At 49.3% G+C, this 26,599-nt stretch overlaps 1 protein-coding gene across 1 annotated transcript in view; it reads right to left on the bottom strand.

Annotated features, from left to right (window-relative positions):
• Positions 1-26,599, bottom strand: part of supt5h (SPT5 homolog, DSIF elongation factor subunit) — a 102,892-nt gene that overhangs the window by 14,092 nt on the left and 62,201 nt on the right. The window contains exons 14-24 of the mRNA XM_079531537.1: positions 23,714-23,850; positions 21,215-21,370; positions 19,584-19,730; positions 17,414-17,560; positions 12,185-12,310; positions 10,107-10,191; positions 7,970-8,083; positions 7,557-7,659; positions 5,047-5,174; positions 4,824-4,929; positions 1,455-1,613 (exon numbers count right to left, since the gene is read on the bottom strand). Coding sequence (XP_079387663.1) covers positions 1,455-1,613; positions 4,824-4,929; positions 5,047-5,174; positions 7,557-7,659; positions 7,970-8,083; positions 10,107-10,191; positions 12,185-12,310; positions 17,414-17,560; positions 19,584-19,730; positions 21,215-21,370; positions 23,714-23,850 — 1,408 coding nt within the window. The remainder of the gene's footprint in view (positions 1-1,454; positions 1,614-4,823; positions 4,930-5,046; positions 5,175-7,556; positions 7,660-7,969; positions 8,084-10,106; positions 10,192-12,184; positions 12,311-17,413; positions 17,561-19,583; positions 19,731-21,214; positions 21,371-23,713; positions 23,851-26,599) is intronic.

Genomic DNA, 26,599 nt, shown 5'->3' on the forward strand with positions numbered 1-26,599 from the left:
TTTTCATATCAATCAATAAACTTTGTATTTTGGATAAAACTTCGTCCGGGGCGTTGGGTGTTACTAATAGAAAGGACGGTGAACTTCGTCCTGGGCGTTGGGTGTTACTAATAGAAAGGACGGTGAACTTCGTCCGGGGCGTTGGGTGTTACTAATAGAAAGGACGGTGAACTTCGTCCTGGGCGTTGGGTGTTACTAATAGAAAGGACGGTGAACTTCGTCCTGGGCGTTGGGTGTTACTAATAGAAAGGACGGTGAACTTCGTCCGGGGCGTTGGGTGTTACTAATATAAAGGACGGTGAACTTCGTCCTGGGCGTTGGGTGTTACTAATAGAAAGGACGGTGAACTTCGTCCTGGGCGTTGGGTGTTACTAATAGAAAGGACGGTGAACTTCGTCCGGGGCGTTGGGTGTTACTAATAGAAAGGACGGTGAACTTCGTCCTGGGCGTTGGGTGTTACTAATAGAAAGGACGGTGAACTTCGTCCGGGGCGTTGGGTGTTACTAATAGAAAGGACGGTGAACTTCGTCCTGGGCGAATGGGGTGTTAACAGTTTTTGTATTGAGTGTAATTCTGCAAACTGTTAACTGTGAGTGGACGACACCATAAAGCATCACACTTTTACAAGAGGGTCCGCCTTGTTCAATTCATCAAAACATTTAGAGACGTACAAATAGACACTTCTATAAAGCCAAAGAACAGAACAGGAATTAATCATAAAGGAGGTAAAAAGGGAAAACAAACATATACAGTGAGGGGGAAAGGGGGGATTCATATTTTATGGGGGCCAGTTTGGAATTGCAGCCGTCCGTAGGTGCCCAGAGAGGTTTTGAAGGAATCGCAGCCGTCCGTAGGTGCCCAGAGAGGTTTTGAAGGAATCGCAGCCGTCCGTAGGTGCCCAGAGAGGTTTTGAAGGAATCGCAGCCGTCCGTAGGTGCCCAGAGAGGTTTTGAAGGAGTCAAGGGATTCACGTGTCTTAATGACCGTTGGTAGGGTGTTCCACATTTTGGTGGCAACACACCACAGAGAGGCGCTGTTGAGGGCAGTGTGGATTCAGTCGACTAAAACTAAGATGAAGAATGTTCGTCTGCCCTTTTCCACTGACGAAAACTAAATGAAAACTAAGCTATGATGACTAAAACTAAAAAACACTGACAATTTCGTCAACAAATGAAAACTAGACTAAAATGTTAGGAAGGGACTAGTGGACAAGAGATCCAGTAGAAGTCATTTTACACTTGGTTGCATGCTGGAAAATAGCAGATCTACAAGCTCACAACGTGTCGCAGTGCGACGCGTTGTGAGCTTGTAGATCTGCTATTTTCAGCAAGCGTAAAAAGTCATTACGACGGCATCAAGGCCCGCCAATAATAATAATTCTGGTGGTGTGTGTGTGCGTGTGTATGTGTGCGTGTGTGTGTGTATGTGTGTGCGTGCGTGCGGTCAGTACTCACATGGCGGGGGTGCCGGGGGTCTGCGGCTGGTACTGGGGGTTAACCTGTGGCGAGGGGACCTCGGGGTAGCCGGGGGTCTGTGGGTTGGGGGTCCCGCTGTAGGCCTGGGGCGACGGGGACGGCTCGTCATCGTAGCCGAAGTCGTACTCCTCATCGTTCCTGGAATCATAGATATTAAAAAATATATAGACGAGTCATTGGCCTCTGCAGTTGGGTGGAGCGACCTCATTGGCCTCTGCAGTTGGGTGGAGCGACCTCATTGGCCACTGCAGTTGGTTGGAGCGACCTCATTGGCCGCTGCAGTTGGGTGGAGCGACCTCATTGGCCACTGCAGTTGGTTGGAGCGACCTCATTGGCCACTGCAGTTGGTTGGAGCGACCTCATTGGCCACTGCAGTTGGGTGGAGCGACCTCATTGGCCACAGGCTGTGTGTGTGTTTATGTACACCTAGAGGGGGTGTTGGGGTCCTAGGCTGTGTGTGTGTGTGTGTGTGTGTGTGTGTGTGTGTGTGTGTACCTAGAGGGGGTGTTGGGGTCCCAGGCTGTGTGTGTGTTTATGTACACCTAGAGGGGGTGTTGGGGTCCTAGGCTGTGTGTGTGTGTGTGTGTGTGTGTGTGTGTGTGTGTGTGTTTATGTACACCTAGAGGGGGTGTTGGGGTCCCAGGCTGTGTGTGTGTGTGTGTGTGTTTATGTACACCTAGAGGGGGTGTTGGGGTCCTAGGCTGTGTGTGTGTTTATGTACACCTAGAGGGGGTGTTGGGGTCCCAGGCTGTGTGTGTGTTTATGTACACCTAGAGGGGGTGTTGGGGTCCTAGGCTGTGTGTGTGTGTGTACCTAGAGGGGGTGTTGGGGTCCCAGGCTGTGTGTGTGTTTATGTACACCTAGAGGGGGTGTTGGGGTCCTAGGCTGTGTGTGTGTGTGTGTGTGTGTGTGTGTGTGTGTGTGTGTGTTTATGTACACCTAGAGGGGGTGTTGGGGTCCTAGGCTGTGTGTGTGTGTGTGTACCTAGAGGGGGTGTTGGGGTCCTAGGCTGTGTGTGTGTTTATGTACACCTAGAGGGGGTGTTGGGGTCCCAGGCTGTGTGTGTGTGTGTACCTAGAGGGGGTGTTGGGGTCCTAGGCTGTGTGTGTGTTTATGTACACCTAGAGGGGGTGTTGGGGTCCTAGGCTGTGTGTGTGTGTGTACCTAGAGGGGGTGTTGGGGTCCCAGGCTGTGTGTGTGTTTATGTACACCTAGAGGGGGTGTTGGGGTCCCAGGCTGTGTGTGTGTTTATGTACACCTAGAGGGGGTGTTGGGGTCCCAGGCTGTGTGTGTGTGTGTACCTAGAGGGGGTGTTGGGGTCCCAGGCTGTGTGTGTGTGTGTACCTAGAGGGGGTGTTGGGGTCCCAGGCTGTGTGTGTGTGTGTACCTAGAGGGGGTGTTGGGGTCCTAGGCTGTGTGTGTGTTTATGTACACCTAGAGGGGGTGTTGGGGTCCCAGGCTGTGTGTGTGTGTGTACCTAGAGGGGGTGTTGGGGTCCCAGGCTGTGTGTGTGTTTATGTACACCTAGAGGGGGTGTTGGGGTCCCAGGCTGTGTGTGTGTGTGTACCTAGAGGGGGTGTTGGGGTCCTAGGCTGTGTGTGTGTGTGTACCTAGAGGGGGTGTTGGGGTCCCAGGCTGTGTGTGTGTTTATGTACACCTAGAGGGGGTGTTGGGGTCCCAGGCTGTGTGTGTGTGTGTACCTAGAGGGGGTGTTGGGGTCCCAGGCTGTGTGTGTGTTTATGTACACCTAGAGGGGGTGTTGGGGTCCTAGGCTGTGTGTGTGTGTGTACCTAGAGGGGGTGTTGGGGTCCCAGGCTGTGTGTGTGTTTATGTACACCTAGAGGGGGTGTTGGGGTCCCAGGCTGTGTGTGTGTGTGTACCTAGAGGGGGTGTTGGGGTCCCAGGCTGTGTGTGTGTTTATGTACACCTAGAGGGGGTGTTGGGGTCCTAGGCTGTGTGTGTGTGTGTACCTAGAGGGGGTGTTGGGGTCCTAGGCTGTGTGTGTGTTTATGTACACCTAGAGGGGGTGTTGGGGTCCCAGGCTGTGTGTGTGTGTGTACCTAGAGGGGGTGTTGGGGTCCCAGGCTGTGTGTGTGTGTGTACCTAGAGGGGGTGTTGGGGTCCCAGGCTGTGTGTGTGTTTATGTACACCTAGAGGGGGTGTTGGGGTCCTAGGCTGTGTGTGTGTTTATGTACACCTAGAGGGGGTGTTGGGGTCCCAGGCTGTGTGTGTGTGTGTACCTAGAGGGGGTGTTGGGGTCCCAGGCTGTGTGTGTGTTTATGTACACCTAGAGGGGGTGTTGGGGTCCCAGGCTGTGTGTGTGTTTATGTACACCTAGAGGGGGTGTTGGGGTCCCAGGCTGTGTGTGTGTGTGTGTTTCTGTGTGTGTGCGTGTGTGTCTGTGTGTGTACCTAGAGGGGGTGTTGGGGTTATTGGGGACCCAGGCTGTGTGTGTGTGTGTGTACCTAGAGGGGGTGTTGGGGTCCCAGGCTGTGTGTGTGTTTATGTACACCTAGAGGGGGTGTTGGGGTCCCAGGCTGTGTGTGTGTGTGTGTTTCTGTGTGTGTGCGTGTGTGTCTGTGTGTGTACCTAGAGGGGGTGTTGGGGTTATTGGGGACCCAGGCTGTGTGTGTGTGTGTGTGTGTGTGTACCTAGAGGGGGTGTTGGGGTCCCAGGCTGTGTGTGTGTGTGTGTGTGTACCTAGATGGGGTGTTGGGGTTATTGGGGTCCCAGGCTGTGTGTGTGTGTGTGTGTGTGTGTGTGTGTGTACCTAGAGGGGGTGTTGGGGTTGTTGGGGTCCCAGGCTGTGTGTGTGTGTGTGTGTGTGTACCTAGAGGGGGTGTTGGGGTTATTGGGGTCCCAGGCTGTGTGTGTGTGTGTGTGTGTACCTAGAGGGGGTGTTGGGGTTGTTGGGGTCCCAGGCTGTGTGTGTGTGTGTGTGTGTGTGTGTGTGTGTACCTAGAGGGGGTGTTGGGGTTGTTGGGGTCCCAGGCTGTGTGTGTGTGTGTGTGTGTACCTAGAGGGGGTGTTGGGGTTATTGGGGTCCCAGGCTGTGTGTGTGTGTGTGTACCTAGAGGGGGTGTTGGGGTTATTGGGGTCCCAGGCTGTGTGTGTGTGTGTGTGTGTGTGTGTACCTAGAGGGGGTGTTGGGGTTATTGGGGTCCCAGGCTGTGTGTGTGTGTGTGTGTGTGTGTGTGTGTGTGTGTGTACCTAGAGGGGGTGTTGGGGTTGTTGGGGTCCCAGGCTGTGTGTGTGTGTGTGTGTGTGTGTGTGTGTGTGTGTGTGTGTGTACCTAGAGGGGGTGTTGGGGTTGTTGGGGTCCCAGGCTGTGTGTGTGTGTGTGTGTACCTAGAGGGGGTGTTGGGGTTGTTGGGGTCCCAGGCTCCACTCTGCCCAGGCGTTCGGCTCCCGTCATGGATGGGCGTCTGCGAGCCGTAGTGAGGCGTACGACTTCCTGCTTTGGGGTCAAAAGGTCAAAGAGATCAAGGGGTTTAGGCGACCGCGTCGAGCCCATGAACACGTTTACCCTTTATTAATAGTGGATCTACAAAGGCACACACACGGGTCTTACCTTCGTGTATGGGGGTCTGGGATCCGTACATGGGCGTTCTGGAGCCTGTTCCATACATGGGCGTCTGGGAGCCGTACATCGGGGTGCGTCCGTGAGTCGACGTCATGCCACTGTGCCTCTTAGCTCCCCTGGAGAGACACACACACACACACACACACACAGACACAGACACAGACACAGACACACACACACACACACACACACACACACACACACACACACACACACACACACACACACACACACACACACACACACACACACACACACACACACACACACACACACACACACACACGTTTAGCGAATGAAGACCATGAACGTATTAGCCCTTCTAGTCTAAAGCCCGCCCCATAAAGCAATTGTCCAATCAGGTCGATCCAAATCGTTTAGCAACCGTTGCTATGAAGGTCAAGCTTTCGGCACCGCAGAGCTGTCAGTTATTTTGTGTGGCTGTGTTGTTGAGCACACACAGCTTAACGTCATGGCTGTGTTGTTGAACACACACACAGCTTAACGTCATGGCTGTGTTGTTGAACACACACACACAGCTTAACGTCATGGCTGTGTTGTTGAACACACACACACACACACAGCTTAACGTCAAGGCTGTGTTGTTGAGCACACACAGCTTAACGTCATGGCTGTGTTGTTGAACACACACACAGCTTAACGTCATGGCTGTGTTGTTGAACACACACACACAGCTTAACGTCATGGCTGTGTTGTTGAACACACACACACACACACACACACACACACACACACACACACACACACACACACACACACACACACACACACACACACACACACACACACACACACACACACACACACACACACACACACACACACACACACACACACACACACACACACACACACACACAGCTTAACGTCAAGGCTGTGTTGTTGAACACATACAGCTTAACGTCATGGCTGTGTTGTTGAACACACACACAGCTTAACGTCAAGGCTGTGTTGTTGAACACACACACACACAGCTTAACGTCATGGCTGTGTTGTTGAACACACACACACAGCTTAACGTCAAGGCTGTGTTGTTGAACACACACACACAGCTTAACGTCAAGGCTGTGTTGTTGAACACACACACACAGCTTAACGTCATGGCTGTGTTGTTGAACACACACACACAGCTTAACGTCATGGCTGTGTTGTTGAACACACACACACAGCTTAACGTCAAGGCTGTGTTGAACACACACACAGCTTAACGTCATGTCTGTGTTGTTGAACACACACAGCTTAACGTCAAGGCTGTGTTGTTGAACACACACACAGCTTAACGTCATGTCTGTGTTGTTGAACACACACAGCTTAACGTCAAGGCTGTGTTGTTGAACACACACACACAGCTTAACGTCAAGGCTGTGTTGAACACACACACAGCTTAACGTCATGTCTGTGTTGTTGAACACACACAGCTTAACGGCATGGCTGTGTTGTTGAACACACACACACACACACACACAGCTTAACGTCATGGCTGTGTTGTTGAACACACAGCTTAACGGCATGGCTGTGTTGTTGAACACACACACACACACACACACACACACACACACACACACACACACACACACACAGCTTAACGTCATGGCTGTGTTGTTGAACACACACACAGCTTAACGTCATGGCTGTGTTGTTGAACACACACACACACAGCTTAACGTCATGGCTGTGTTGTTGAACACACACACAGCTTAACGTCATGGCTGTGTTGTTGAACACACACACACACAGCTTAACGTCATGGCTGTGTTGTTGAACACACACACAGCTTAACGTCATGGCTGTGTTGTTGAACACACACAGCTTAACGTCATGGCTGTGTTGTTGAACACACACACAGCTTAACGTCATGGCTGTGTTGTTAAACACACACAGCTTAACGTCATGGCTGTGTTGTTGAACACACACACAGCTTAACGTCATGGCTGTGTTGTTGAACACATACAGCTTAACGTCATGGCTGTGTTGTTGAACACACACACAGCTTAACGTCATGGCTGTGTTGTTGAACACATACAGCTTAACGTCATGGCTGTGTTGTTGAACACACACACATCTTAACGTCATGGCTGTGTTGTTGAACACACACACAGCTTAACGTCATGGCTGTGTTGTTTAACACACACACAGCTTAACGTCATGGCTGTGTTGTTTAACACACACACAGCTTAACGTCATGGCTGTGTTGTTGAACACACAGCTTAACGTCATGGCTGTGTTGTTGAACACACACACACACACACACAGCTTAACGTCATGGCTGTGTTGTTGAACACACACACACAGCTTAACGTCAAGGCTGTGTTGTTGATCTACAAGCTCGTAGCACAGCACTCGGTGCCGTGCTACGAGCTTGTAGATCTGCTATTTTCCAACAGCTACAGTATAACATGATGCTTTAAAACACCACAAAGGGGTCAGCAGTACGTTTAAGCCTACATGGTGGTCAGTAGGTTTAACCCTTTACGTACATGGTGGTGAGTCGCTGCCGGTCCACGGAGATGGTCTGGCAGGTGGAGTGAAGCTCCACCCTGGCTGTGGACTCCGTGGCGTCCTTCACCACACCAATGTACCCTGGGAAATGTAGGCACAGCATTACATTATAGTGGCTATGCACTCTGGGAAATGTAGGCACAACATTACATTATAGTGGCTATGCACTCTGGGAAATGTAGGCACAACATTACATTATAGTGGCTATGCACTCTGGGAAATGTAGGCACAACATTACATTATAGTGGCTATGCACTCATTCACATTAAACACCATTGAAGGGAAAATGTACATCATAAACGAGCTAATCGGCTAACCAATCACATGTTGGCCAATAAGGGACCACCTTATGTAGCAATGTCTTTGTACATTCTGGCCAATCAGGGCTCACCTTTGTACGGTCCCTGTGAGATACGGACGGTCTGGCCAATCAGGTCGTTGTCTCTCCTGCCGCGGCCCCGCCCCATTCCTCCTCCGCCTCCGGCCCCGCCCCTTTGCTGCTGACCTGGAAGAACACCAAACCAAGGAACAGGAAACACCAAGGTGAGGACAGTGATGTCATCCATGACGTCAGCAGGTGACATCGGCGGCGGTGGCTCAGGGGTAGAGTGGCTGGATGGTAACCGTGAGGTTGCCAGTTCGAACCAGGGCTCCCCCAGAGTTACTGTCGAAGTGTCCTTGAGCAAGACACTGAACCCCAAATTGCTCCCGGTGTGCTAGTTTGTGCCTTGCATGGTTTCCGCTGCCATCGGTGTATGAATGTGTGTGTGAATGGGTGAATGTAATGCACAATCTCTGTAAAGCGCCTTGGATAAAGGCGCTATATAAATGCACCATTTACCATTTACCATGATATTTGATAGGGCAGAGATCTCTGTTTCTCACCTCCTCCCCCATGGTGCATTGGGCTGCTGTGTGTGTGTGTGTGTGTGTGTGTGTGTGTGTGTGTGTGTGCCCTCACCTCCTCCCCCATGGTGCATTGGGCTGCTGTGTGTGTGTGTGTGTGTGTGTGTTAAGGTTGGGCGATATGCCAATCTTTTTCAATCGCCCATCGTCTGTCCAAAAATCGCCGATGGACGATATATTCGTGTCATAAAAGTAAAGTGAGAACAGCTCACTACAGGTCGCAAAAAAGCCAGATCTACAAGCTCTCAAGGCGCCGCGTCCTGCCTGTTTTTGCAGCGCCGTTCGCTACGCGTTGAGAGCTTGTAGATCCGTCTATTTTTGCAGCGCAGTGCGCAGCTGCGCAGCCAGGGTAACAAAATAAAAAATAAGTTACAGGTGGAGATGAAGTGAAGTTGGAACGGGCAAGCAGCTGCAAGCCAAGCTAACATCACAACCACTGGCTGGTGACAGTGTTGTTAGCCGCATCAACATGTAGCCTGCCCTGGTAACTTCTCCTCCTCCCCGGAGAACTCTTGCCTCCCCGCACCGTCGGAGGCTCGGAGCGCTGCTGCTGATCCGCAAGCTCTCAAGGCATCGCGTCCTGCCTGTTTTTGCAGCGCCGTTCGCTACGCGTTGAGAGCTTGTAGATCTGTCTATTTTTGCAGCGCTGGTGTCGGGGTTCGTTCACGTTGTCAATAAAAAAATAACCTAGATTACAGGCGGAGATGAAGTTCAATCAGTGGGTTGAATCAGTAGCTACACGCTAAGCTAAGCGCTAAGCTAACGATCCCCGAGCCTACACTAACACTAGCAGCCTGTTTTTTATTTTCCCCCGACTTCACGGGTGGCGCATTGGGATTGTGATGAGACACGAGACAGCAGTGTGCATTCTGTTGTGACTGTATATTATTAAACTGCATGGGTCTGGACTCCGGAGCATAAACAACATGTAGGCTACAGTACAGTAGCCTCCCTCGGCTCGGTCCCTCCCAGCCTTTACTCTGGCTGCCAGAGTGTTCCCCGATGCTGCGGTGCGGGGACTGGGAGCATTATAACGGGAGGAGGGGTTTTCCACCCGGCCGCTGTTACTACTTTGCTGGCCCAAATTGATTCACATGTTGCTCACACTTTACAGGTTAATTGGGCTAATATTTTGCAAAAGAAAATAATCGCCCCGAAAAATCGCCTAATAAAAATATTCGGCGATTGGACTCGTACATTCGCGATTGACGATAGATTCGTATCGTCACCCAACCCTAGTGTGTGTGTGTGTGTGTGCCCTCACCTCCTCCCCCATGGTGCATTGGGCTGCTGTGTGTGTGTGTGTGTGTGTGTGTGTGTGTGCCCTCACCTCCTCCCCCATGGTGCATTGGGCTGCTGTGTGTGTGTGTGTGTGTGTGTGTGCCCTCACCTCCTCCCCCATGGTGCATTGGGCTGCTGTGTGTGTGTGTGTGTGTGTGTGTGTGTGTGCCCTCACCTCCTCCCCCATGGTGCATTGGGCTGCTGTGTGTGTGTGTGTGTGTGTGTGTGTGTGTGCCCTCACCTCCTCCCCCATGGTGCATTGGGCTGCTGTGTGTGTGTGTGTGTGTGTGTGTGTGTGTGTGTGTGTGTGTGTGTGTGTGTGTGTGTGTGTGTGCCCTCACCTCCTCCCCCATGGTGCATTGGGCTGCTGATGCGAGGACTCATGGGAGCGAAGCCTCCCACGGTGAAGTTGGTCACGTCTCGAGGCTGCAAGATGGACGCAACGATGTCGTTAAGATGGACACAACGATGTCGTTAACAAGATGGACGCAACGATGTCATTAACAAGATGGACGCAACGATGTCGTTAACAAGATGGACACAACGATATCGTTAACAAGATGGACGCAACGATATCGTTAACAAGATGGACGCAACGATATCGTTAACAAGATGGACACAACGATATCGTTAACAAGATGGATGCAACAATGTCGTTAACAAGATGGATGCAACACTGTCGTTAACACTGATGTAACACATGTTAAACAACATGTTAAACTATATTAGTCTGGTCTAGAGGGGCGGGTAGCCTGGCCCAGCCAGCATGCTTTCTGGTCTAGAGGGGCGGGTAGCCTGGCCCAGCCAGCGTGTTTTCTGGTCTAGAGGGGCGGGTAGCCTGGCCCAGCCAGCGTGCTTTCTGGTCTAGAGGGGCGGGTGGTAGCCTGGCCCAGCCAGCGTGCTTTCTGGTCTAGAGGGGCGGGTAGCCTGGCCCAGCCAGCGTGCTTTCTGGTCTAGAGGGGCGGGTAGCCTGGCCCAGCCAGCGTGCTTTCTGGTCTAGAGGGGCGGGTAGCCTGGCCCAGCCAGCGTGCTTTCTGGTCTAGAGGGGCGGGTAGCCTGGCCCAGCCAGCGTGCTTTCTGGTCTAGAGGGGCGGGTAGCCTGGAGCAATGCTCTGGAGAAAAATTGGTTCACCGATCTGAGCATAAAGTATTCTAAAGTATTATAAGTATATAATAAGTATTATACCATAAAGTATATAATATAAGGCGTACCTTGGAGCCTCCAGCCAGAACCAGGTGTCTGGTCTTACCTTGGAGCCTCCAGCCAGAACCAGGTGTCTGGTCTATAATATAAGGCGTACCTTGGAGCCTCCAGCCAGAACCAGGTGTCTGGTCTTACCTTGGAGCCTCCAGCCAGAACCAGGTATATAATATAAGGCGTACCTTGGAGCCTCCAGCCAGAACCAGGTGTCTGGTCTATAATATAAGGCGTACCTTGGAGCCTCCAGCCAGAACCAGGTGTATAATATAAGGCGTACCTTGGAGCCTCCAGCCAGAACCAGGTGTATATAATATAAGGCGTACCTTGGAGCCTCCAGCCAGAACCAGGTGTATATAATATAAGGCGTACCTTGGAGCCTCCAGCCAGAACCAGGTATATAATATAAGGCGTACCTTGGAGCCTCCAGCCAGAACCAGGTGTATATAATAAAATCACACCTGTGTGAACTGAGTGGTGTAAGATCTTATATAGACTGATCAGCTGTGGTCTGACATAATGAAATCACACCCGTGTGAACTGGGTGAACGTAGCAACCATGCTCATTTTTTGAGCACAGACAGACAGACAGACAGACACGTAAACTAACAAAGCCAGTCGTAGGAGTGGTTTACACCACTCAATAAGGCTTACCTTGGAGCCTCCAGCCAGAACCAGGTGTCTGGTCTATAATATAAGGCGTACCTTGGAGCCTCCAGCCAGAACCAGGTGTATATAATATAAGGCGTACCTTGGAGCCCCCAGCCAGAACCAGGAGTCTGGTCTTACCTTGGAGCCTCCAGCCAGAACCAGGTGTATATAATATAAGGTGTACCTTGGAGCCTCCAGCCAGAACCAGGTGTATATAATATAAGGTGTACCTTGGAGCCCCCAGCCAGAACCAGGAGTCTGGTCTTACCTTGGAGCCTCCAGCCAGAACCAGGTGTATATAATATAAGGTGTACCTTGGAGCCTCCAGCCAGAACCAGGTGTATATAATATAAGGTGTACCTTGGAGCCTCCAGCCAGAACCAGGTGTATAATATAAGGCGTACCTTGGAGCCTCCAGCCAGAACCAGGTGTCTGGTCTTACCTTGGAGCCTCCAGCCAGAACCAGGTGTATAATATAAGGCGTACCTTGGAGCCTCCAGCCAGAACCAGGTGTCTGGTCTTACCTTGGAGCCTCCAGCCAGAACCAGGTGTATATAATATAAGGTGTACCTTGGAGCCTCCAGCCAGAACCAGGTGTCTGGTCTTACAGACGAACATGCCTCCGTTCTCCACCAGCTTCTTACAGTGAAGGAACGCAAAGCCACGGAACAGGTGGCGGATCTCGCCCTCGCGGCCCTGGAACACACACACACACGCACGCGCACACACACACACGGGAACACAAAGTACATACTCATTAACACATTGACAAATTAAACGTAGATTTTCTGTATTATTTTGAGACTGTTCCGACGCCGATATGGCCAATACCGATATGCTAGCGATTAACCGTGCAAACCTATAATTAATGGCATTTTTATAGCGCCTTTCCAAGTGCTCAAAGGGCTTTACAATGGTTCATTCATTCATACATTGGGAGGCGAAGGTTCATTCATTCATACATTGGGAGGTGAAGGTTCATTAATTCATACGTTGGGAGGTGAAGGTTCATTCATTCATACGTTGGGAGGTGAAGGTTCATTCATTCATACATTGGGAGGTGAAGGTTCATTCATTCATACATGGGAGGTGAAGCGGCGAACAGCCGACACCAGCGTCCTCACTTCACACATTCACACACCAATGGTGGCGAGCTCACACCGACCGACTCATTGGAGGCAATGTAGGGTTCAGTGTCTCATTGGAGGCAGTGTGGGGTTCAGTGTCTCATTGGAGGCAGTGTGTGGTTCAGTGTCTCATTGGAGGCAGTGTGGGGTTCAGTGTCTCATTGGAGGCAGTGTGGGGTTCAGTGTCTCATTGGAGACAGGGTGGGGTTCAGTGTCTCATTGGAGGCAGTGTGGGGTTCAGTGTCTCATTGGAGGCAGTGTGGGGTTCAGTGTCTCATTGGAGGCAGTGTGGGGTTCAGTGTCTCATTGGAGGCAGGGTGGGGTTCAGTGTCTCATTGGAGGCAGGGTGGGGTTCAGTGTCTCATTGGAGGCAGGGTGGGGTTCAGTGTCTCATTGGAGGCAGGGTGGGGTTCAGTGTCTCATTGGAGGCAGGGTGGGGTTCAGTGTCTCATTGGAGGCAGGGTGGGGTTCAGTGTCTCATTGGAGGCAGTGTGGTGTTCAGTGTCTCATTGGAGGCAGGGTGGTGTTCAGTGTCTCATTGGAGGCAGGGTGGGGTTCAGTGTCTCATTGGAGGCAGGGTGGGGTTCAGTGTCTCATTGGAGGCAGGGTGGGGTTCAGTGTCTCATTGGAGGCAGGGTGGGGTTCAGTGTCTCATTGGAGGCAGGGTGGGGTTCAGTGTCTCATTGGAGGCAGTGTGGGGTTCAGTGTCTCATTGGAGGCAGTGTGGGGTTCAGTGTCTCATTGGAGGCAGTGTGGGGTTCAGTGTCTCATTGGAGGCAGTGTGGGGTTCAGTGTCTCATTGGAGGCAGTGTGGGGTTCAGTGTCTCATTGGAGGCAGTGTGGGGTTCAGTGTCTCATTGGAGGCAGTGTGGGGTTCAGTGTCTCATTGGAGGCAGTGTGGGGTTCAGTGTCTCATTGGAGGCAGTGTGGGGTTCAGTGTCTCATTGGAGGCAGTGTGGGGTTCAGTGTCTCATTGGAGGCAGTGTGGGGTTCAGTGTCTCATTGGAGACAGTGTGGGGTTCAGTGTCTCATTGGAGGCAGTGTGGGGTTCAGTGTCTCATTGGAGGCAGTGTGGGGTTCAGTGTCTCATTGGAGGCAGTGTGGGGTTCAGTGTCTCATTGGAGGCAGGGTGGGGTTCAGTGTCTCATTGGAGACAGTGTGGGGTTCAGTGTCTCATTGGAGGCAGTGTGGGGTTCAGTGTCTCATTGGAGGCAGTGTGGGGTTCAGTGTCTCATTGGAGGCAGGGTGGGGTTCAGTGTCTCATTGGAGACAGTGTGGGGTTCAGTGTCTCATTGGAGACAGTGTGGGGTTCAGTGTCTCATTGGAGACAGGGTGGGGTTCAGTGTCTCATTGGAGACAGGGTGGGGTTCAGTGTCTCATTGGAGACAGGGTGGGGTTCAGTGTCTCATTGGAGACAGGGTGGGGTTCAGTGTCTCATTGGAGGCAGTGTGGGGTTCAGTGTCTCATTGGAGGCAGGGTGGGGTTCAGTGTCTCATTGGAGGCAGGGTGGGGTTCAGTGTCTCATTGGAGGCAGGGTGGGGTTCAGTGTCTCATTGGAGGCAGGGTGGGGTTCAGTGTCTCATTGGAGACAGGGTGGGGTTCAGTGTCTCATTGGAGGCAGGGTGGGGTTCAGTGTCTCATTGGAGGCAGTGTGGGGTTCAGTGTCTCATTGGAGGCAGGGTGGGGTTCAGTGTCTCATTGGAGGCAGTGTGGGGTTCAGTGTCTCATTGGAGGCAGTGTGGGGTTCAGTGTCTCATTGGAGGCAGTGTGGGGTTCAGTGTCTCATTGGAGGCAGGGTGGGGTTCAGTGTCTCATTGGAGACAGGGTGGGGTTCAGTGTCTCATTGGAGACAGGGTGGGGTTCAGTGTCTCATTGGAGACAGTGTGGGGTTCAGTGTCTCATTGGAGGCAGGGTGGGGTTCAGTGTCTCATTGGAGACAGGGTGGGGTTCAGTGTCTCATTGGAGGCAGTGTGGGGTTCAGTGTCTCATTGGAGGCAGTGTGGGGTTCAGTGTCTCATTGGAGGCAGGGTGGGGTTCAGTGTCTCATTGGAGACAGTGTGGGGTTCAGTGTCTCATTGGAGGCAGGGTGGGGTTCAGTGTCTCATTGGAGGCAGGGTGGGGTTCAGTGTCTCATTGGAGGCAGGGTGGGGTTCAGTGTCTCATTGGAGGCAGTGTGGGGTTCAGTGTCTCATTGGAGGCAGTGTGGGGTTCAGTGTCTCATTGGAGGCAGTGTGGGGTTCAGTGTCTCATTGGAGGCAGGGTGGGGTTCAGTGTCTCATTGGAGGCAGTGTGGGGTTCAGTGTCTCATTGGAGACAGTGTGGGGTTCAGTGTCTCATTGGAGACAGTGTGGGGTTCAGTGTCTCATTGGAGACAGGGTGGGGTTCAGTGTCTCATTGGAGGCAGTGTGGGGTTCAGTGTCTCATTGGAGGCAGGGTGGGGTTCAGTGTCTCATTGGAGGCAGTGTGGGGTTCAGTGTCTCATTGGAGACAGTGTGGGGTTCAGTGTCTCATTGGAGACAGTGTGGGGTTCAGTGTCTCATTGGAGACAGTGTGGGGTTCAGTGTCTCATTGGAGACAGGGTGGGGTTCAGTGTCTCATTGGAGGCAGTGTGGGGTTCAGTGTCTCATTGGAGACAGTGTGGGGTTCAGTGTCTCATTGGAGGCAGGGTGGGGTTCAGTGTCTCATTGGAGGCAGTGTGGGGTTCAGTGTCTCATTGGAGACAGGGTGGGGTTCAGTGTCTCATTGGAGACAGGGTGGGGTTCAGTGTCTCATTGGAGACAGGGTGGGGTTCAGTGTCTCATTGGAGGCAGTGTGGGGTTCAGTGTCTCATTGGAGGCAGTGTGGGGTTCAGTGTCTCATTGGAGGCAGGGTGGGGTTCAGTGTCTCATTGGAGGCAGTGTGGGGTTCAGTGTCTCATTGGAGGCAGTGTGGGGTTCAGTGTCTCATTGGAGGCAGGGTGGGGTTCAGTGTCTCATTGGAGGCAGTGTGGGGTTCAGTGTCTCATTGGAGGCAGTGTGGGGTTCAGTGTCTCATTGGAGGCAGGGTGGGGTTCAGTGTCTCATTGGAGGCAGTGTGGGGTTCAGTGTCTCATTGGAGGCAGTGTGGGGTTCAGTGTCTCATTGGAGGCAGTGTGGGGTTCAGTGTCTCATTGGAGGCAGGGTGGGGTTCAGTGTCTCATTGGAGGCAGTGTGGGGTTCAGTGTCTCATTGGAGGCAGTGTGGGGTTCAGTGTCTCATTGGAGGCAGTGTGGGGTTCAGTGTCTCATTGGAGGCAGTGTGGGGTTCAGTGTCTCATTGGAGGCAGGGTGGGGTTCAGTGTCTCATTGGAGGCAGTGTGGGGTTCAGTGTCTCATTGGAGGCAGTGTGGGGTTCAGTGTCTCATTGGAGGCAGGGTGGGGTTCAGTGTCTCATTGGAGGCAGTGTGGGGTTCAGTGTCTCATTGGAGGCAGGGTGGGGTTCAGTGTCTCATTGGAGACAGTGTGGGGTTCAGTGTCTCTCAAGGACAATTCGACATGTAGACAGATCAGTGGTTCAAGGACCCCAGAAAAAGATATGTTATATATTAACCCTGTGAGAGCCACTGATATAGAAACATAGGGTTTAACCCTGTGAGAACCACTGATATAGAAACATGAGGTTTAACCCTGTGAGAACCACTGATATAGAAACATAGGGTTTAACCCTGTGAGAACCACTGCTATAGAAACATAGGGTTTAACCCTGTGAGAACCACTGATACAGAAACATGAGGTTTAACCCTGTGAGAACCACTGATATAGAAACGTGAGGTATTTCGGAAAACTGTCATGATTTAGAAGACTTTTCTTTTTTCAATCGGCCTCAGGTCTAAATGGGGTAAAACAATAATAGCGCTTACAGAGTGCAGTCAAAGCTCATAGTGAGGTCATAGTGAGGTCACAGCTCAGAGTGAGGTCACAGCTCAGAGTGAGGTCATAGCTCAGAGTGAGGTCATAGTGAGGTCACAGCTCAGAGTGAGGTCATAGTGAGGTCACAGCTCAGAGTGAGGTCATAGCTCAGAGTGAGGTCATAGCTCAGAGTGAGGTCACAGTGAGGTCACAGTGAGGTCATAGCTCAGAGTGAGGTCGTAGTGAGGTCACAGTGAGGGCATAGCTCAGAGTGAGGTCGTAGTGAGGTCGTAGCTCAGAGTTAGGTCATAGTGAGGTCATAGTGAGGTCATAGCTCATAGTGAGGTCGTAGCTCAGAGTTAGGTCATAGTGATGTCATAGTGAGGTCATAGTGAGGTCATAGCTCAGAGTGAGGTCGTAGTGAGGTCACAGTGAGGTCATAGCTCAGAGTGAGGTCGTAGTGAGGTCAGTGAGGTCATAGTGAGGTCATAGCTCAGAGTGAGGTCATAGTGAGGTCACAGTGAGGTCATAGCTCAGAGTGTGGTCATAGTGAGGTCGTAGCTCAGAGTGAGGTCGTAGTGAGGTCGTAGTGAGGTCACAGTGAGGTCATAGTGAGGTCATAGCTCAGAGTGAGGTCATAGTGAGGTCAGTGAGGTTGTAGTGAGGTCAGTGAGGTCGTAGTGAGGTCACAGTGAGGTCATAGCTCAGAGTGAGGTCAGTGAGGTCGTAGTGAGGTCACGGTGAGGTCATAGTGAGGTCACAGTGAGGTCATAGCTCAGAGTGAGGTCGTAGTGAGGTCATCCTTACAGAGTGTGGTCCGTCGATGACCTTAACGATGTCCTTCACATGGATGTTGTTCTGCTCAGAGTCCAGAGCCACGGCCATGCGGTTGTCCTTCCGCCTGTTGACCGCTTGGTGGCGCACCGTCATCACCTTACCGTGCATGTTGAGCACCTACACACACACACACACACACACACACACACACACACACACACACACACACACACACACACACACACACACACACACACACACACACACACACACACACACACACACACACACACACACACACACAGTTAAATGTCTGTGTTTTTTTGTGTTTACTGTTTTTTGTGTCCAGCTTGGTTTATGAATGAATGAATTAACAGCCTCTATATGCTGTTGTAGCTTCAGTTTGAATGAATTAACAGCCCTCTATATGCTGTTGTAGCTTCAGTTTGAATGAATTAACAGCCCTCTATATGCTGTTGTAGCTTCAGTTTATGAATGAATGAATTAACAGCCTCTATATGCTGTTGTAGCTTTAGTTTGAATGAATTAACAGCCTCTATATGCTGTTGTAGCTTCAGTTTATGAATGAATGAATTAACAGCCTCTATATGCTGTTGTAGCTTCAGTTTGAATGAATTAACAGCCCTCTATATGCTGTTGTAGCTTCAGTTTATGAATGAATGAATTAACAGCCTCTATATGCTGTTGTAGCTTTAGTTTGAATGAATTAACAGCCTCTATATGCTGTTGTAGCTTCAGTTTGAATGAATTAACAGCCCTCTATATGCTGTTGTAGCTTCAGTTTGAATGAATTAACAGCCCTCTATATGCTGTTGTAGCTTCAGTTTATGAATGAATGAATTAACAGCCTCTATATGCTGTTGTAGCTTCAGTTTATGAATGAATGAATTAACAGCCTCTATATGCTGTTGTAGCTTCAGTTTATGAATGAATGAATTAACAGCCTCTATATGCTGTTGTAGCTTCAGTTTCCCTTGAATGAATGAATTAACAGCCCTCTATATGCTGTTGTAGCTTCAGTTTCCCTTGAATGAATGAATTAACAGCCCTCTATATGCTGTTGTAGCTTCAGTTTGAATGAATTAACAGCCCTCTATATGCTGTTGTAGCTTCAGTTTGAATGAATTAACAGCCCTCTATATGCTGTTGTAGCTTCAGTTTATGAATGAATGAATTAACAGCCTCTATATGCTGTTGTAGCTTTAGTTTGAATGAATTAACAGCCTCTATATGCTGTTGTAGCTTCAGTTTATGAATGAATGAATTAACAGCCTCTATATGCTGTTGTAGCTTCAGTTTGAATGAATTAACAGCCCTCTATATGCTGTTGTAGCTTCAGTTTATGAATGAATGAATTAACAGCCTCTATATGCTGTTGTAGCTTTAGTTTGAATGAATTAACAGCCTCTATATGCTGTTGTAGCTTCAGTTTGAATGAATTAACAGCCCTCTATATGCTGTTGTAGCTTCAGTTTGAATGAATTAACAGCCCTCTATATGCTGTTGTAGCTTCAGTTTATGAATGAATGAATTAACAGCCTCTATATGCTGTTGTAGCTTCAGTTTATGAATGAATGAATTAACAGCCTCTATATGCTGTTGTAGCTTCAGTTTATGAATGAATGAATTAACAGCCTCTATATGCTGTTGTAGCTTCAGTTTCCCTTGAATGAATGAATTAACAGCCCTCTATATGCTGTTGTAGCTTCAGTTTCCCTTGAATGAATGAATTAACAGCCCTCTATATGCTGTTGTAGCTTCAGTTTCCCTTGAATTAATGAATTACCAGCCCTCTATATGCTGTTGTAGCTTCAGTTTCCCTTCGGGGATTAACCCATTCTGACCTGAGATCAGATTCTAAAAATGTCTTCTACATCCTGACAGTTTTCTGAAAAAGCTATGTTTCTATGTCAGTCGTTCTTCGATTTTTCAAAAATAGCAGACCTACAAGCACCGAGTGGCGCGCTACGAGCTTGTAGATCTGCTATTTTCCAATAGCTAAAGCATAACATAATGCTAACACCAGAAGGGGTTCCCGCCCAGAATGGGATGATAAAGTAAATCTCATCTCCAGATTATAACTTCATTCTTCCTACAGTCGTTCCCACATTTTTACCAATGGATGTCCAAAACCTTTACAGTCTCTCCCCCTCTCCCACCCCCCCCCCTCTCTGTGTACCTGGAATGTCTCTCGCTCCAGCCTGACGATGACCCCTACGGTCTGGGGGTCGAGCTGGACCAGCTCCCCCCACTCATGCTGCCCCCCCGCATCCACCCCAGAGGCCGTCTCTGAGCACAGCTGGAGGTCCCTGGGGAGCACTTTCAACTACACACACACACACACACACACACACACACACACACACACACACACACACACACACACACACACACACACACACACACACACACACACACACACACACACACACACACACACACACACACACACACACACACACACACACACACACACACACACACACACACACACAGTATCAAAATAAGTGGACAAATAATGCAGCCAAATCATACTATAATTAACTCAATATCTGAATGAATGTCAGAAACACTGCCGTATCTCCTCACCGCCTGCACCAAATGCCACTTTTCACATGGAGGTCTTAACGAAGCCCCTTTTTCCAATTTAACAAATTATAAATTAATAATGAATTTATTAGTGAATTAAAAATGCGAAAACGCACCCAGGGCGCAGTGCCCCCCGCGGCCACAAGGTGGCAAGTATTTATCTTAATGAAGGGCAATTAAAGATATTTATGGGGGGCAATATCTCACAACGGGTATTCTGGGGGTCCTTATATTATATTGAACACCACTGACAGAAACATGAGGTATTTCAGAAAACTGGATTTAGAATTAAATTTCGACGTCATGTCTAAATAGGTTAGTTTAGGACATTTAACCCATTTAGGCCTGACGTCGAACTTTTTAAAATCCTGACAGAAATATCTATGTTTCTGTATCAGTGGTGCTCAATATTTCATGTCAAGGACCCCAACAATTATGTAATTGGCCTCTGACCCCCCCCGTTGCTGACCTCAACCGACCCATGTATTTCTATGACATGACATCTTATGTCATTATTAATATATATATATTTGTTGTATGCTTGTACAAACTCATTATTTTTTTTAAAGAAAGCTGCTTAATGTTTCTAAGAGGTTGATGGGGAGGAGCTGGCCTGAGTGTTCGATTAATCTGTTTATTGCTGTTCTGTATTTGGCCACGGACCCCATCTGAAAATATTTTGTTCTATATATATAAATATTTGTCCGTGGTGTTGATTGGATCGATATACTGGCGCTTCATTTCTGCTCCTCATCCGTCTCTCCTGCAAAATATGAACGCTTTTTGGATCATATATCGTATAAACTAAAACGATCGCAATGTAAGCTAGCTATGTAAAGTGAACTTTTTTTAGTGGATTGTTTCCGGGTCATGGCTTTCAGAGTAAAAGCGGCCATGTTGTTCCGGCACCCCAGAGCTTCTATTTTGAAGGACTTCCGGCACTGATTGTGTTAATCGGGATTAATCGAATTGTGACCCTCGGAATCGATATGTAATCGCATCGGCAGGTACCTGGCGATATCCGCCCCTAATTTTCACGATTTTTCAAAAATAGCAGACCTACAAGCTCGTAGCTTGTAGATCTGCTATTTTACAATAGCTAAATTATAACAATGTTTAAAACACCAAAAGGGGTTCCCGCCCAAAATGGATTAGGCAAAGCCACACCTCGTGCATGGCACACACACACACACACACGCGCGCGCGCACGACCGACCGTACCTCGTGCATGGTGAGGTCAGAGAACAGGATGACGAAGTTCTCCTCCACCCTGACGATGAGGCCGGTGTCTCCCTCGTAGCGTCCGGCGATCACCTTCACGTGGTCGCCCATCCGGAAGTACTTCCTCAGCTCGTGAGCGGGGAACTCCAGGGGGTCCTGAGAGCACCAACGGTAACCGGTTAGTGTGTGTGTGTGGGTGTGTGTGTGTATGTGCGTGCCTACCTTGAGGTCCTCGTGTTTGGGCATGATGGTGATCGTGTGTGTGTGTGTGTGTATGTGCGTGCCTACCTTGAGGTCCTCGTGTTTGGGCATGATGGTGATCTTGTGTGTGTGTGTGTGTGTATGTGCGTGCCTACCTTGAGGTCCTCGTGTTTGGGCATGATGGTGATCTTGTGTGTGTGTGTGTGTGTGTGTGTGTGTGTGTGTGTGTGTTAGGGCATTAACGACTTCAGATTTTTCCAAGTCGACTTGTCAGACAGTAAAGTCGAAGTTGAGTCGATTTATCGTTCTGTATGACGGGGGGGGGGGGGGGGGGTGGAGGTGCGCGCGCTCAACAGGGGCGGGTGGAGGTGCGCGCAATACGGAGCCCGTCAAACAAAGCACTGCGCACACAGTGGCCTCTCCAATATGGCACAGTGTATGTATCATCTATATGGCAAAGCGCTGATTATCAAAACATAAAACTATAATAGTAAATACTAAACAGTGTGTGCGTCGCACACTGGTACACAGACCAGAAAAGAGTACACAACAGGAGAGGGGGCATCATTGGCACACAGCGCAGCAGCAGCAGCGCAGCAGCACAGCGCAGCACAGTGGCCCGAGAAGTACACAATACAAAATATAACATTAACACTAGTGGCAGTACAGCAGCCCGACCTTCAGAACACAATATAGAAGACATAGGTCTATATATTATCATCACAGCAGCCAGCAGCAGTTTGGCACATCATCAGAATACAATCTGCATTACCTTCCACGTGAACCTTCTCCTCCTCCTCCTTCCCCTCCAACTCGATAACGTTCTCATGTTAGTTTGTTACTTATTTTCTGAGCCATGCAAATAAACAACAACCCGCACCGCACTGACCGGAGACGGAGAGGTTCATATGATGTGCCCCACGCGTAAAGCTAAACCAGAAACAGGAGTCATTGCGTCAGCACGGATGTAGCCTCGGAAAGCCAGACGTTTTATTTCCAGCATGGAGGTGAGGGGGATATCGTTTGGGGATAAAGTTTGCGCGCTTCTATCTGTTACTTCTCTGACGCAGCGCAGTTCAAACTTCAAATTCAGCCAGTCAATAGTGGGACACCGCACGCTGAGAGCCACATACACAGCTGCAGTTGGTTTTTAATTAAGGGCGCGTTCTGAACTTCTGAATGCAATGCAAACTAATAGACCAATTATTTGTTTACAAACATTGGGACTGGGCCCACGGGTGACTGTTTCATGTAATCAATTCCCAACAGTGTTGCGCACAGAGAACAGCTGATATACAAGCTCACATCGCATCGCAGATGCGACTGTTGTGACTTGTGAGCGTAGAGGTCTGCGTGCGCGACACCATCGCGGGACGAAGCATAAATTATTCTTGATGGGCTGCAGGTGCGCGTGCAGCCGTGCACAAATAGGCTCTGCTGCCGTGTTCATGAGCGCACCTCCCGTTCTTATGACAGCGACTGGAGGTTCTGTTTTGAATTGCTATTATTGTTCAAACACAACAGAAACCAAGGATTGACTTCTGTCCGTGACAATAATAAATTCTACAGTTTGAATTCTGTACGCACGCACACAGAGCAAAAAATATGATATGGGATAAACTTTTTTTTTTTTTTTTTTAAACTTTCGACTCCTCCTAATCTGAATCGACTTGTGTTAATGAAATCGATAAATCGATAAATCGATTTTTTAGTGAATGCCCTAGTGTGTGTGTGTTGTTGTTCTTAGTGCGGGTGATGGGCTCCAGGTGTGTGTGTGTGTATGTGCGTGCCTACCTTGAGGTCCTCGTGTTTGGGCATGATGGTGATCTTGTGTGTGTGTGTGTGTGTGTGTGTATGTGCGTGCCTACCTTGAGGTCCTCGTGTTTGGGCATGATGGTGATCTTGTGTGTGTGTGTGTGTGTGTGCCTACCTTGAGGTCCTTGTGTTTGGGCATGATGGTGATCTTGTGTGTGTGTGTGTGTGTGTGTGTGTGTGTGTGTGCCTACCTTGAGGTCCTCGTGTTTGGGCATGATGGTGATCTTGTGTGTGTGTGTGTGCGTGCCTACCTTGAGGTCCTCGTGTTTGGCATGATGGTGATCTTGTGTGTGTGTGTGTGTGTGTGTGTGTGTGCCTACCTTGAGGTCCTCGTGTTTGGCATGATGGTGATCTTGTGTGTGTGTGTGTGTATGTGCGTGCCTACCTTGAGGTCCTCGTGTTTGGGCATGATGGTGATCTTGTGTGTGTGTGTGTGTGTGTGTGTGTGTGTGTGTGTGTGTGTGTGTGTGTGCGGGTGCCTACCTTGAGGTCCTCGTGTTTGGGCATGATGGTGATCTTGTTTCCGTCCACACTGAGGATCTTCCCCTGGAGGTTGATGAGCTCTCCTTCACACACCTCCACGTTGTCCCCCGCCTGGAGGTTGTGTTCACGCTCCTTACCTACGCACACATTACTGGAGGTTACTGGAGGTTGTGTTCACGCTCCTTACCTACGCACACATTACTGGAGGTTACTGGAGGTTGTGTTCACGCTCCTTACCTACGCACACATTACTGGAGGTTACTGGAGGTTGTGTTCACGCTCCTTACCTACGCACACATTACTGGAGGTTACTGGAGGTTGTGTTCACGCTCCTTACCTACGCACACATTACTGGAGGTTACTGGAGGTTGTGTTCACGCTCCTTACCTACGCACACATTACTGGAGGTTACTGGAGGTTGTGTTCACGCTCCTTACCTACGCACACATTACTGGAGGTTACTGGAGGTTGTGTTCACGCTCCTTACCTACGCACACATTACTGGAGGTTACTGGAGGTTGTGTTCACGCTCCTTACCTACGCACACATTACTGGAGGTTACTGGAGGTTGTGTTCACGCTCCTTACCTACGCACACATTACTGGAGGTTACTGGAGGTTGTGTTCACGCTCCTTACCTACGCACACATTACTGGAGGTTACTGGAGGTTGTGTTCACGCTCCTTACCTACGCACACGTTACTGGAGGTTGTGTTCACGCTCCTTACCTACGCACACATTACTGGAGGTTACTGGAGGTTGTGTTCACGCTCCTTACCTACGCACACATTACTGGAGGTTACTGGAGGTTGTGTTCACGCTCCTTACCTACGCACACATTACTGGAGGTTACTGGAGGTTGTGTTCACGCTCCTTACCTACGCACACATTACTGGAGGTTACTGGAGGTTGTGTTCACGCTCCTTACCTACGCACACATTACTGGAGGTTACTGGAGGTTGTGTTCACGCTCCTTACCTACGGCACACATTTACATTTCTTTATTTGAATCCACAAATTACAGTTAATTTTACAAGGAAACCAATATAACGGCTTCACTTAACACATTTAGGCCCGACGTCGAAATTAAACAAAAAAATGTTTTCTAAATCATGACAATTTTCTGAAAGATTTGAGGCACATTTTAACGATTTTTCAAAAACAGCAGACCTACAAGTTCATAGCGCGCCACCGAGTGGCGCGCTATGAACTTGTAGGTCTGCTGTTTTTCAATACCTAAATTATAACATAATGTATGTAATAGGGCTGACCCAAAAAAATCGATTAATCGACGATCGATCGGTATGCACGGGAATCGATCTTGAAACAAAAAATCGAATAGTAATTAAAAAAAAAGAAGGGGCCGCTTTTGGTCCGCGAGCCGGCCCCATTTGGTCCGCGAGCCATGCTGCATGCTGGCGCCTCGCAGACCTCGCAACGCCGCCTCCCCTCTCCCCCCTCACTCGTGGTAACAACAAGGAAGTCAACAAGAACAGCTGCAGCCTGCAGTCATGGCGCCCAAAATAAATCAAAAGTGTAGAATCCCTGATTCTGGATAGAATCAGGGATTCTATCCATCCCTGATTCCCTGCCACTACAACCCCTTCGGAACGCATCTTATCCAAAGCGGGATTTATTGTCTCTTTTCTGCACTAATATAAGTACGGTAACTAACTATAATATTGCACTCTCAGAGACAGAGACGCTTTTTAGGTTGTGCGAACGGTGCGGCCGCACAGGGCCTCACGGAGTCGCGCCTGCTCTCTCTCTCTCTCTCTCTCTCATTATAATCCAACACTATGTCATATTATTAAAGTAGGCTAAGTAAACTTTAAGAAGAGCTGGTCAGTGAGAACTTGCTCCGCTCTGGTAATTGATCTGACCTATATTTGCGCAACTGACTGGCCATGTACAGATCAGTGTGGTCCATGTACAGATCAGTGTGGTCCATGTACAGATCAAAGACACGGCCCACCTCCAGAACCAGGACCTCCTGGTGACTGATGGTGTCAACCAAGACAACGTCAGGTGTATTTAGGATGTTAACTAAAGACATGGATGCACAGCTCAACCAATCAGGTAACACTCTTCAATGTTTATTCATTCATGCACAGCTCAACCAATCAGGTAACACTCTTCAATGTTCATTCATTCATGCACAGCTCAACCAATCTGGTAACACTCTTCAATGTTCATTCATTCATGCACAGCTCAACCAATCAGGTAACACTCTTCAATGTTCATTCATTCATGCACAGCTCAACCAATCTGGTAACACTCTTCAATGTTTATTCATTCATGCACAGCTCAACCAATCAGGTAACACTCTTCAATGTTTATTCATTCATGCACAGCTCAACCAATCAGGTAACACTCTTCAATGTTTATTCATTCATGCACAGCTCAACCAATCAGGTAACACTCTTCAATGTTTATTCATTCATGCACAGCTCAACCAATCAGGTAACACTCTTCAATGTTTATTCATTCATGCACAGCTCAACCAATCAGGTAACACTCTTCAATGTTTATTCATTCATGCACAGCTCAACCAATCAGGTAACACTCTTCAATGTTTATTCATTCATGCACAGCTCAACCAATCAGGTAACACTCTTCAATGTTTATTCATTCATGCACAGCTCAACCAATCAGGTAACACTCTTCAATGTTTATTTATTCATGCACAGCTCAACCAATCAGGTAACACTCTTCAATGTTTATTCATTCATGCACAGCTCAACCAATCTGGTAACACTCTTCAATGTTTATTCATTCATGCACAGCTCAACCAATCAGGTAACACTCTTCAATGTTTATTCATTCATGCACAGCTCAACCAATCTGGTAACACTCTTCAATGTTTATTCATTCATGCACAGCTCAA

The sequence above is a fragment of the Electrona antarctica genome (assembly GCF_951216825.1).
Source record: "Electrona antarctica genome assembly, contig: scaffold_102, whole genome shotgun sequence".
NCBI classification, from domain to species: domain Eukaryota; kingdom Metazoa; phylum Chordata; class Actinopteri; order Myctophiformes; family Myctophidae; genus Electrona; species Electrona antarctica.